Source organism: Urocitellus parryii, chromosome 6 (assembly GCF_045843805.1).
Source record: "Urocitellus parryii isolate mUroPar1 chromosome 6, mUroPar1.hap1, whole genome shotgun sequence".
Taxonomy (NCBI): Eukaryota; Metazoa; Chordata; class Mammalia; order Rodentia; family Sciuridae; genus Urocitellus; species Urocitellus parryii.
In genome coordinates, this window is record NC_135536.1 from 13975157 (window position 1) to 13987956 (window position 12800).

A 12800-nucleotide genomic window follows, 5' to 3' on the forward strand; every position below is an offset into this window, starting at 1 on the left:
ATGAGCACTGGGTGCTGCATGGAAGAGGTGACATTTCAGCCACAGGTGGAGGACAAGTGGGGTCTGACTGGGGGACCAGGTGGCGGGACGGGTGAGGCAGAGCACCCTGGTGGGTGGCACACAGGCAGGCTTGACCTGCTCTTGCGCTCGGCAGACAGGACACTTGCTGGTGCTGTCCTTCGCCTCAGGAAGTCTATGGCTGCTGTCCCTGTGCTGTGGCTCGCCCCCGCCCTGCCCCTGCCCTACCCAGTGCCCTCGGCTCTCAGGAGGCGCCAAGTGTGTGTCCTTTGAGTACTGGCACCCACACGAGGCCCGGGGGCACACTGGCCCTCACACAGACTGGCTTCACCCCCTTCTGCTTTTCAGTCTCCACCCAGAGCGCGGGCAGGTCAGCAGCGGCCTTCCTTGGGTCTGGTTTGTTTTTTTGTCCTGGAGGTTGAACCCAGGGGTGCTTAGCCACACCCCAGCCCTTTTCATTATTTTGAGACTGGGTCTTGCTAAGTTGCTGAGGCTGGCCTTGAACTTGGGATCCTCCTGCCTCAGCCTGGGATTACAGGCTTGTGCCACCCCGCTTGGCCTCCTTAGGGCTTTTTGTTGTTGTTGGCTGGTTGTTTTGGTACAGGGAATTGGAACTTGGGGGCCCCCGACCACTGAGCCACGTCCCCAGCCCTATTTTGTATCTCATTTAGAGACAGGGTCTCCCTGAGGTGCTTAGCGCCTTGCTTTTGCTGAGGCTGGCTTTGAACTTGCGATTTTCTTGCCTCAGCCTCCCCAGCCGCTGGATTACAGTGCCCACCGCACCCACTGTGCCGGCCTCCTCAGGCTTTTATTTCCGCCGGTGGAAGCTCATTCCACTGCTCGGACCATCCCCGTCTCCGTGGCAACCTTCACGTCACTGCTCCTCCTGGAGCCGCTGCCGGGGGTGTGTCGTGACTTTCCTGGGGTTCCCCTCTCTGTGGCCTCTGCATTGACAGCTCCCACTCCCTCCCCCACCCTCAGAGGCTCCTTCCAAGGACCTCCACATTTGTCCTCGGGCAGCATTGATCCTGCCCTCCTGACACATGATGGAGCAGTGACGTCGTGCATTTTCATTTGGGGGAGAAAAAGATTTTTTCTCGTTTTTCATGGAGTCATTGTTCTTGATCCAGCTGTCCCCAGGTTTTCAGTGGAGACCAAAGCTGACCTCCCCTTGCCCGCATGTGGCTCGGACAGGGCCGTGTGTCAGTCCCGGCTGTGGGAAGGATGGCCCTCTGTCTGAGTGGGTTGGGGGCAGGCGGCCTGGCTGGGGATAGGGCTTCCCTCGAAGCCCCTACTAGCTCAGGTAGTGGGGTGGACCTCCTGGGACACTCCTGGCCAGCATCTGTCCCTCCCCTTGTGTTTCCTGGTGAGGCTGCTGTTTGCTTTATTGCGGGATTTTAAAGTGGCAGTGCATTTCGTCTGTCACGGTGGGTGCTTGTGAGTTGTCCTAGAGGAAGGGACGATAACCGTCTCGTCTTCTATTGGGTCTGTTCCTAGCTCAGAGCTGGTAAGTAGCTGCCTCCAGCTGCAGTTCTCTGAGGGCAGCTGTGCCACCAGGTTAGGTTGTTTTAATTCAAGGGGATGTGACCCTATTGCACAGTCTTTAGGAGGTGCTAGGGAAGCTTGGTGGGGACCTGATTGCTCTAGTAAAGAACACCCTGTCATTTTGGTCTGTGTCTTTTGGGGTTTCTGCTCCACCGAACACGCAGTCAGCAGCGTTCCTACACCGTGTGTCCTCTGCTTGCTCTGGGCTTCTGCTCTCAGACTCTGTTCTGCAGTGACCCTGAGAGCCACCGCTGCAGGCCTTGAGGTCACACAGCACTGCCTCCCCTCCCCCACTGAAGGTCGGGGGTCAGGGACCGATTCTGAGGGGGAGGGCAGCTTCCTGGGCTCTTCGACCCTGAGTGCAGACACAGATGCTGCCCCTGGGTCCTGCCACCAGCTGGGGTGACAGAAGCTTCCTGGGAGGGTCCTGGCCTCTCCTTGGCCGTGGCTGGTTGAGAAGATCAATGTTTGGGGTTTGTGGCTGAGTGGTGTCTTCTATGAGGAAGTACTTTCCAGCCCTGTGTGGCCTGGGCCTTGAGCTGCCCCTGCAGGATCCAGACAGACAGACGACACACACCCACACCCACACACACGGTTTTCTTTCTTAGTTGGTCTCTGGGAGGGATATTTGCAGCAGTTAACTGCCAGTGGGTCACCCCAGGATGCAGCTGGTCCCCACTGATTTATGAAAAGGAAACTCCGGAGTTTCCCCGGCATCTTGTGTGGGGATCTGAAGGCCCACCCACTTGAGGGGGACGTGGGAGGGGGCATAAGATCCACCCTTGATTGTGATCTTTGCACCCCACCCCAACTGCTGGCTCTGTGGGGGGGATCTCTGGGAGGACCAGACCGAGGCCTGAGCTGCACGGTGGCCTGTCCCTGGTCTGTCTGTGGTGTTTCAAGGTGGCACGAGCAGGGCCAGTTGGCAGATCTTGAGGGGCTGTCCAGAGCGTACCACCGGGCCACTCTCCAGCATCGCAGGGCCTGCCCCTCGCACCCGGCTGGGGTGGGACCAGGTGCCCCAGCAGACCCATGTGGCCTGCGTCTCCACAGTGGCCCTCTGTTCCCAGTGCCAGCAGGGAGGGTCCCCTCGTCAGCACCCTGCTCACGTCCCTGCTAGACTGAGGGCCTGGTCTGTCCCCCCGGAGGCCCTTCCACTGCAGGTTTTCTAGGGAAAACAAAGGTGTGAGGGGACTCGTGGGCCACCAGTCCCCATCACTGGTGCTGGGTGGTCTCAGCTACCTGTGGCTGTGTCAGGGCCTCAAGATGTGGCTGGTGTGTCTGAGGAAGTGGCTGTATCATGTTAGTTAACTTCAAGTTAAAGCAGATTCTCGATTCAGTTAGAGGAAAATAATGTCGGGTTTGGACCAGCTCGGCTCAGGAATAGCAGTCTTTTCTCCACTGTAAGTTTCATGAAATTTGCATGCAACTCAGGGTTTCCAGTGGAGATTCAGCATTCAAATTGAGGTGTGCTGCAAAACACACCCGAATTATAAAAGTTAAAAAAAAAAACAAAACCCACACTGAATTTCAAATACAGCATGAAAAAAACATGGGATATTTCAACAGTGCATTTTATATTATGTATTGAGATGATTGTGTTTTAGATAATGGGCTTAATTTGAGTATATTCTTAGAATAATTCTGCCTGTTCTGTTTACTTTTTAAAGGTGGCTACTAGAAAATTTGAAATTAATGTCTCAAGTTACGCACCTGGCCTCAGTCTGCTTTTCTGGAATGTGATGGATTGTCTTTTAGGGAAACTAGTTCAGGGTTTGGAGGCATTTTTTGGCCATAGGGTCAGGTCTTGGGAGGCCCATGTTTTTTTAATTTTTAATTTAATTTTATTTTTAAGAGTGAAAGGAGTAGGATTTATCAAGTGTGAAGAATAGAATCAGAGGTCTCGCAGGGACAGGGGGACCTCTGATAGGGGTTGCCCCTCCCCAGGGTGTTTTGAAAGACACAAAATTTTAAAAATATTTTTTTCCCTTTTTCAATTTATTTATTTTTGCGGTACTAGGGATCAAAAAACCTTTCCTTAATTACAAAATGTGTTTCTTATGGGGAAAATTAGAAAGTATGGATTAAATGAAATTAAATGGAAGGTGAATACCGAGGTTTCCTACGATACTTTCTGTCAGTATTTTGCTTAGATTATCATTAGCATAAAAGTACCACTTTCTTAAGATCTGTAAGATTAGTTCAGAAACAAAACAAAAGCAGACCTGGGTCTGCTGGTGCACCTGGTCCCATCCCAGCCAGGTGCGAGGGGCAGGCCCTGCGATGCTGGAGAGTGGCCCACGTAGTCTCATTTATCAACTTGTGTACGGGGTGGAGGATCGAGGGATCCCAAGACTTGGATGGTGGCGGCAGGACAGCAGCCAGGAATTGGAAAGGGAGGGCAGATGGTGGGCGAAGGTGACCTTGGTTCTCTCCCAAGGTGGCCCGAGCCCTGGAAATAGCCCTTTATCTTGTGTAAAACTGGGTTCTTCCCTCTGATTTGTGAAAAGCTGGACGTACTGGCAGGGAAGGAGCCCGCCTGGCCTGAGACATGCCGTGGGAGGTGCGGGCGGGCTGGTCTAGAGCGGAGCTCATGAAAGACCCCGGGAGACGGCATGGCGGAGGGACTGTCCTGGCCTTTCTTCCCAGGCCCTTGGTGTGAGGGCCAGGAGCAGCTTCTGTCCCCCCTGCCCTGATGGCTTCCTGTCCCAAGATGTAGCCTCTGTCAGCGGGTCTCCTCCCCTAGGACTTGGGCCATAAACAGTGCAATGCCTGGATCCTTAATCCTGAGGTTGAGGAGCCTGGGCACTTCATGATTCCCGATCTCTCTGGGGAGCATCTCTGACTCCTATTCTCTATTCTGTTTTAATTGCATAAGATACAATAAAAATAATTAGGGATATCTTTAAAAACAAGCCCAGCCCTAGCTGGTCTTCCCTCTTTCCCACAGTCTCTCTACATGCAGACGTCATTTTTTACTTGATAATGATCACAGCAGAAGTACGATCACACTTTGATCTTTTTACGTACGTTTTTGTCTTAACTAGCCCTTCCTGCTGTGTGGTGTCTTCGCAGTCACCCTTGGTGGCTGCGCACTCACCCGGTGACTCCATCAAATGAGATTTACGTGATTGCTCTTTATTTTTGCTTCTGTTCTTAACGGTGCCTTTCTCCCTTTGTCTCTGTAGGAAGTTCTCCAGCAGCTGATCGTCATGAATTTGCCCAATGTTTTGATGATTGGCAAAGACCCGCTGTCTGGTGAGTGAAAGTGCCCCTCACTCCCTGGTGTGCCCGGGCAGTGCCATTGGCTTTGGACAGCTGTTGGCCACTGAGCCCTGGCTGCCGGCTTGGAGCCAGCACAGTGGAATCACATGACCATTTTGGTGAGATTTTAAAGAGTGGGTTTACTGCCCCGAGGCCTGAAGCCAAGAGCGTATTTCTTCCTGCAGAGTGAATCCTTCCTGGCTCCTTGGCTGTGCGTGCTGAGGCTCAGGAGGCCACTGCTGTGTGCCACCTGAGAGGATGGGTCTGGTTCTTGGGATCTGAGTCATGAGCAGGGTCCCAGGGTCTCTTGGCCTTGAGCAGAATCAGATTCCCCGTGCTGAGTGCAGGACGTGGCCGATGGATAAGGATCAAGGACCCAGGTGTTACTCTGGACTGTGGCACCAGATCTGGGAGAGGCTGCACCTTGGGGTGCTGGGGGCAGCACCTTAGGCGAGCATCTTTCTCAGTGTGGATGTCTGTCCTGCACTGGGTCCTGTGAGGCTCTGCTCTTGCTGCTCCAAGGCAGTGCTCCCCAGGGTGTGTGGTCATTCATCTGTGTCCCCATCTGGACTTGGAGCACCTAGTGGGCAAAAGTTGTAAGTCCTCCTGCCTCTGATGCTCGATGTCAGTTTGAAAGACCAGGTGAGCTGTCCTCCTGCCATCTTCAGAACGTGAGAGCTTACTTCACACCTGTCAGGTAGCTCCTGGGTGACTTGAAGAGGTGACAGATCCCCTGCCTTCACATTGTTTGCTGTCCTCTGGCTCACAGGCCCCAGGGGTGCCTTACTCCTGGGTGGTGTTCTAGTGGAGACCTTGTGAGTGTTTGGAACCCTGGCTGGGGCCTCCTGGGTGAGTGAGGTACAGGAAGGCAGGAAAGCCCCCACCTGTAGAATAGCAGGAGGCCAGGGATCCCAGACGGTAGAGGACGGAGCCCCCATTGCTGGTCTCTCCTTCCCCAGCCTCACTGGAGTCTGAGTGTCCTTTCTCCCGTCTGTGACAGAAATTAAGTTGCCTTGTACACCAAGTGCCCAGCCAAGACCATGAATCAGAGGTGCAGCTGTCCCTGGGAGCCACGTCCCTGAGGGTGCAGCTGCAGCCACCTCCTTGTGCATGGGGGTGGGGCACTCTCTGGGCCCCAGCCAGCCATGTGTCACCTTTACTGTGTGAGCCAAAGGAAGAGGTGTCCTTAGCCGCCTGCTGGCCTCACATTGTCTGTCACAGTGGCCCGGGAGTCTGCCCAGGCTACCTGGGGCTCCTGGCAGGGCGCACCCTCCCCTTCCGTGAGTTACAACAGGGGGCTTCGGTTCTCCTCGCCCCTCCTCGGCCCTGGCTCTGCTTTCTGCCTTTATTTTACCCCTCCTTATTCCCCAGGAAGACGTCAAATCAGCACCCCAGCCACATCCTGGGGCTCTAGGGACAGTGGGACCCTGGTGACTTCAGGGAAGGGGGGTCTGCTTTGCCAGGAAGGCCTGTGCTGCCTACCGGGTTCATTTGTGGGCTTGGTGGCGCCTGGCGAGGCTGGTGGTGGTTGGAGCTCAGGTCTGCTCCGGAGGCTGTGGAGGAGCAGTAGAGAAGGACGCTGGCTTCTGAGCCAACGTGAGCTGCACGTGGGAACCGCATGTGTCACCTGGATGAGGCTGAGCCACCCGCTGATGAATGGGGGATTTATTTAGGGACAGAAGCTCTTAGGGCTTCTGACCCCACCTTGGTCACTGAGTCCATAAGTAGAGAGCTCATGGGCAGCTGGTCCGGTGCCGGGAGCTGAGCTCCTCGATTGGCCTCGCCCGTGGCCGTCTCAGTGTTGGCTGCTCTGGGGCCCGTGGCAACACGCACCTGTTAGGCCTATAAAAATGCAGAGGTAGGTCGGGCTTGCAATTCCAGCAGCTCAGGAGGCTGAGGCAGGAGCATCGTGAGTTCAAAGCCACCCTCAGCAAGGGTGAAGCTAAGCAACTCGGTGAGCCCCTGTCTCTAAATAAAATACGAGATAGGGCTGGGGATGTGGCTCAGTGGTCGAGGGCTCCTGAGTTCAATCCCCAGTACCCGCTCCCACAAAAGAATGGCAGAGGGGGATGGTCCAGCTTGGTGTGAAATGCATCCTCCTTGCCCCAGCTTGTCGCTTGTGTAGCTTGCTGGTCTTCCTGCTGATCACCGCCCTCTCTCTCCCCGCCTCCACCAGGCACACCCCACACCAGAGGTGGAGAGACTGAGTGCAGCGAGCTTGGGTCCCCGCCTCAGGAGTGGCCCTGAATGATATCTCCAGAAGAGTGGATGCTGCTTTTTTTTTTATTTCACAGATTTATTGAGATATAATTTGCTGACCATAAAATTCATCCATTTTAAATATGCAGTTTAGTGATATTATTTCCCAAGAGTACAGAGTTGTGCAACCCTCAACCCAGGCGAGTTTCAGGACTTTACAAGAAAGCTGATTTTAACCAACGTCCGTGAGTCAGATGGCCCTGGGACCTAGCAGGGTGTATGATCAATTCACGTGGCTCTAAGAGGTCCAGCCCAGCTGGGAGGGAGGTGAGGCAGGAGCCCTGGGAAGTTAAGGAGCGAAGCAGCACCCCCGCCCCCACCCCAGCTCAGGCGTGGGCAGGACTGACAGGCAGACAGTGGCCCCAGCAGGCGGCCTTGGAGGGCAGAGGCGGCCTCACCACGCACAGTGCATGGATGGGTGGGTTTGACAAGCGTCCCAGTGGCTCTGAGAGCAGAGGAGGGTGGCAGGGACATCCACCAGCAGAAGATGCAAACAGATGCCAGAGGCAGAGGTCTATTTATAGAACAGTGTTTTCAGTTTTACATTTTAAAAATAGAGGTGTGAAGTATTTTGTGTTTCTTTGGTTTCTTTTCTTTCTTCTTTGTGTGGGTGCCTGGAGCGAGGGGGTGCCGCTCCTCCCCTGGGTCTCCGCCAGCCCTGGCTTGTGCCATTGGGAAGAGGCTGAGGCTGCGCTACCCTGAGGCTGCACTGCTGGCCTTGCTCTGTCTTCTGTTTGGGGAAAACGAATCACAATAGAATCAGGTCCTAGATTTCAGCAGAGGGTCTCATCACCCGGCACCCCTCCACTGTGAGGCCAAGCACTCGTCCCTCTTCCTCTGACCTCAGCTCATGGGGGTTTTCTGTGACGCTGGCTTTGCTCCCACACCTGTCAGAGGGAAACCTCTTTCTCCACGACTCCACTGGGTGGAAACCGGGCAGCGGGGGCAACGCGAGGACATCACTGCAGGACCTCAGCTTGCTTTTGGATCCCTCAGCCTCTCCCTCATCTGCAGTTTTCTGTGCCTCGTCTCTGTCCTCTTGGATTATGTTTGGTTTGCAGCTGTCTCCCCACGAGTCCTGGTCCCTGGGGATCCGCCTGTCAGGTGTCTTATGACTGTGGACCCTGCTTCTTGGAGCGTGGCCTGGAGTCTGGCAGAACCCTTTGGGGACCACCCTTAGCTTTGATATGATGACACTTTGCAGACAAGTCTTCTCTGGGGGCCGGGTGGTGTACCTGCTTCCCAGGACTCTCATTGGCCACATCTTCCGAGTCTCTTGTCCAGGGCCTTGCCTTCAGCCACATGCCTTGGCACTGCCCTTAGGACATGCCCGGAGGCTGGGCCCTGCCCTGCCCCTCTGCTGCTCATCCTTCTGGCCACCACCCCGCCACCCGTGGCTGCTCACCAGGGCAGCCTCTGCCGCGCCTGTGGTCTGCTCTGGCATGGCCACCCAGCACCAGGGCCCTGCTCCCTCCGCCTGCTACACTTGTCCTGAGGCGCCACAGGAGCAGCTTCCCCTGCCATGCTCACAGCCTGCCTCACCTGCCCACAGGTGTCATGAGTGCCATGTTGGGCATTGCCCCTGGGGGTGGGGACTCTGGGCTTCGTGCTGCCCTTGCCAATGGGTCCCGAGTGCCTGGGCTGTGGAGAGAGTGCTGAGCCCCGCCCGGTGCGGGGTCTGCAGCTCCCCGCCCGCTCCCCCGCAGGCTGGCGCCCCTGCAGCTCTTCACCACACGCTCACGGAGAAAGTCCACGTGTCAGTGGTCAGAGGGAGACTCTGTAGGCCACAGCTGGCCCACGGAGGGCTGTCCCACCTCGCCAGCTGCACGTCCACTGATCGTGTTTCCGCGGCTCATGGTGAGCGAGGTCGCTGGGAAGTCAGGAAGGTCAAGAACTGCCTCATCTGTGCAGCAGGGCAGGGGTCGGAACCCCCCAGCTCCGCCTCTCCGCACCTTTCCCAGCAGCCAGGTCTGTCCCTGTGCCACACACGCAAAGGGCCTAGGTTTGTCTGTCGGGAAGCCGGGTGTCAGCAGGTCAGTGTCTGTGGTGGACCCCGGAAGAGCCGTGCAGGAGGAGAGCATTGTCTTCCCTCCGAGGCCCGCGTCCAGCCGGGTGCAGCAGTGGTCCAGGTTCGTCAGCTGCTCCTCTCACCTCATGTCTGGAGCCGAAGGGAAAGAGAACCAGAAACCAGCCCAGAGGGGGGAGGAGCTTGTCCAGGGCACACAGCACAGGGGCCCTGTAGGTCAGCGCAAGCTTGTCACCATAAGTTGCAGAGATGGTCGTATTTGTGGACCATCAGCCAGTGGTCCCAAGCAGGACTGGCCGCCGCCGTTGTTGTGCTCTGGCATTTCTTGTGTTCTAAATGCCGAGCAGGATTCCCAGGAGCCCTGGGAGGGGCTGTGACCCCACACACGCTGCCGGGCTGCTGTGAATGCAGCTGGAGCCCTTGGGGACAGCCGTGGGGGCTTCATTCATTGCTTTCACTGTCTGGTGCTTGGTCCTAAGTTTTCTTCCCAAGGTGGTACCAGAAGGGGCTTCCAGCAGCAGGGAAAGCACTTTGAGGGGTCGCAGTGTCCTGTGCACGCCCTTCCTGCTCAGCTGAGCACCACATGTGCTGCTCTGGCTGAGGAAGCAGTTTCTGACTCTGGCCCCCTGTCTGACCCTCCCAGAGAGAAGACCAAAGTCCCCTGCATCCTCCTGCATCTTGGCTGGCTGCCCCGGGCCAGAGGCTCACAGAACGAGCTCAGGCCAAGCCTGTCCCTCAGTGTTCCTTGCAGCCAGGGGCCTTGGAAAAACTTGGGAACCCTGCTTGGGGACCCCTGTCTGCGTTGGGGCAGGGAGCGGGGAGACATGATCCATAATGGCCGATGTTCTGGGGTGTGAGGTGGCATGGGTGTGTGCCTCAGGAGTGGGAGGGGATACTGAGTGCTGGGAAGGCTTCCTGGAGGAGGCAGTGCTTTGAGAAGGTGGGTGTGTCATTCAGCTGTCCATCACTGTGACAAGTACCAGAGATAACCGACTTGTAAAGAGAAAGTTTACTCCAGATCACAGGGTTAGAGGGTCCAGTCCTGATCGGTTACTCCTGAAGCTTTAGGCCTCGGAGTGCGTGGTAGAGCACAACTTCTCACCTGGGGTGGGGAAGGGACCCCATCTCGCAGTCCCTTTGTGCCCTGCCCCAAGACCTCCACTAGGCCTCTCTCAACAGCACCCCTCTGGGGACTAAGCCTTGGACACGGGCTTTTGGGGACATGCCAGCAGTGAGGAGAGGTGGCTGAGGTGGCAGGAAAGATGTGCCAGCATCTCATGGGGACAACAGGCCCAGGGTAGGGAGGAGGGCTGCCCGAGGCCAGCCGAGCTCCGAGGCCCAGGGAGTTTCCCACTTGGCCATGCCAGTGTGCACCCGCTCTCTGTCCCTGAAGTGCCTCCCGGATCCCGTGGAAACGCCCCTCCCAGCTGCAGTGGAGGGTGCTGACGGCCGTGTGAGGGCCGCTGGCCTCCCGGGCAACCGAGGGCAGGGCTCAGGCTCTGGCCACCCGGGGGACACCCTCTTGCTGCTCACATTGCCCTTTTGAAAACCAGAGGGTCTCCTGGATCCCCTGCCCCCTCCTGGGCATCGCCTCCCAGGGCCCTGGTGGCCCCAGGTCTCAGGCCCAGGTCTGCCCTGGGGCTGGAGGAGCAGTTCTCTCTTCCCAGCCTGCTGGTTGTTTTTACTTCCTGTCTCCAGGCCTCTACTCTCTCATCTTGCTTATTTATTTTTCAGGTATTTTTGTATTTGCAAAAAACTTAGTTCCTTTGAGGAGGGAAGAAATAAGTTTTTTTTTGTTTTATCAAAAGTAATCTTGCAGGCATTTTGATCCTTCTAATATTTCCTGTTTGGTCCTTCCGAGAGCAGGTTCACAAAAACCCCTGGACTAGACTTGGGACCGTCAGCTCCGGTCCTGCTCCTGGCTTCCATGCTTCGCCCGGGGTCAGGAGTGAGGTTCTGGGTCCACCTGCTGGGCTAGGCTGGCCAGGCCCTGGAGCCGGAGGCCAGCGCTGTGCTTCCATGGTGCGTGCGGGGCCGGCTCTTGTGAGCAGAGGCGAGCACACAGCACGCTGGAGGCCAGCCCTCTGACCAGCCCTGGCTCTGCCTGGATACCAGACTTTGTTTAGTAAACTTCCCAGCCGTGGCCTGTGCCCAGAGGAGCTCTCCCTGGCTGCAGTGACCGCACCATGGCTTCCAGCAGGCCGGCCGTCTGCGGCCATGGCCGTTCGAGGAGGAGGAGGAGGAGGGAAGAGACGGTGTTTGCCAAAGGTCTTTGTGTTCACCCCCAGGGTTTGGGCTTGGAGGTCTTTGCCAGGTGCTGGGAGGGACCCTTGCTCTGAGGTCTCCTGCCGCCCGACACCTCACCTCCACAGGGCGAACTTGGCCTCACTGATGCTTCTGTTCCCTCCTCTTCAGTTCGGTGCCAGCAGACGCGTCTGCTCTCCACTCCTGCAGCCCGCAGGGCGGTGGGCAGGGGAGTCGGTTTCGTAGTGATGTAGCTTAGATTCTCTACCCAAGCGGGGGGCAGCTGTCCTCTGTCATGGTGGAGGTACTGGGGGAACTGTAGGGGTGGGACAGACTTGACATGGGTGACAGACACTGGGATGGGGTCACAGGTCAGGGTGGGGAGACCCCAGCACCGTGTCACACGGACCGGTGGCTCCACACCTGTAAAAGTCCACGGTAGATGCACATTTGTTGAATGACTAAAGGGACAAGTGGGGGCGCCTGGTTACATTGCTGCCTGGCTAAAGCCACCTGCGCAACATTCTGGGCCGAGAACGATGGCTGAGGGTTTCTCAGGTTTCTCCTGCCCCCAGATGGGCACAGAGGATGGAGGGTCCCTGTGCTCCATGTGAGAAACTTTGTCCCTGGCAGTTGCCGCGGGAGGCGACCCTGTTGAGATGGTAAACCGCCCTGTGGGGTTGTGCCCAGGAGGACCTGCAGAGCTGCACCTGGGTGAGTCCCGGACACGCTGCACTCTGGGAGGAAATGGAGTCATATTCAGACGGCTGCTCTCAAATCACCGGGACAGCCCCAGCGCCGTGCTGAGGGAATGACTGATTTCTAAATAGAAAACCAGGGGAACCGGAGTTGGGGTCCACCTGAGGGTGCAGTCTGGGGAGAGCGGGATGCACGGTTATAAGAAGCATGTCCGCATCTGAATCTGCCTCCCAACGAGAGGAGACCGAGCCTCCTCTTTTTTGACCTCCCGGTGCTCGAGGTCAGGCGGCAGATGTTGGTGAAATAACCTGCACATTTTGGGTGAGGGGATGGCAGGGAAGTGGGGTTGGTGGCAGAGCTAAGTCTCAGTTCTGTGCTCAGTCTTGGAGTCTGACTCTTCTTGTGGGTGAGATGGAGATGATAACGCTCTCCTTTCGGGGTGGCTCTGGGAACAACATCTGCAGGAGCAGGGTCCACAGGAGGGCAGCTTGCCTTGGCGGGGCCGAGGCGCTGTGGTTGTGGAGGGCCCTGTTAGCAATCTCGGATGCCGCTTCACGGCAGTTCTCTGACCCCTCAGCCAGGCAGAGCTTGCCTGCCTTCACCTAAGTCCCTGGCTGCATCCCTCAGGCATCATTTATAGGTGACAGGATTTATTTTCTGTTTCCAGAAACCAGGAAGTGTGTCCCCAACATTTAAATGGCTCCGTCTAGGAGAACCAAAGAGCAGAGCCAGAAGGGACCCTAGA

At 56.7% G+C, this 12800-nt stretch overlaps 1 protein-coding gene across 1 annotated transcript in view; it reads left to right on the plus strand.

The window, feature by feature from the left end:
* The window catches only part of Ccdc88c (coiled-coil and HOOK domain protein 88C), a 113103-nt gene that overhangs the window by 41835 nt on the left and 58468 nt on the right, over nt 1-12800 (plus strand). Inside the window, exon 4 of the mRNA XM_026394281.2 lies at nt 4752-4821. Within this exon, the coding sequence (XP_026250066.2) occupies nt 4752-4821 (70 nt within the window). The remainder of the gene's footprint in view (nt 1-4751; nt 4822-12800) is intronic.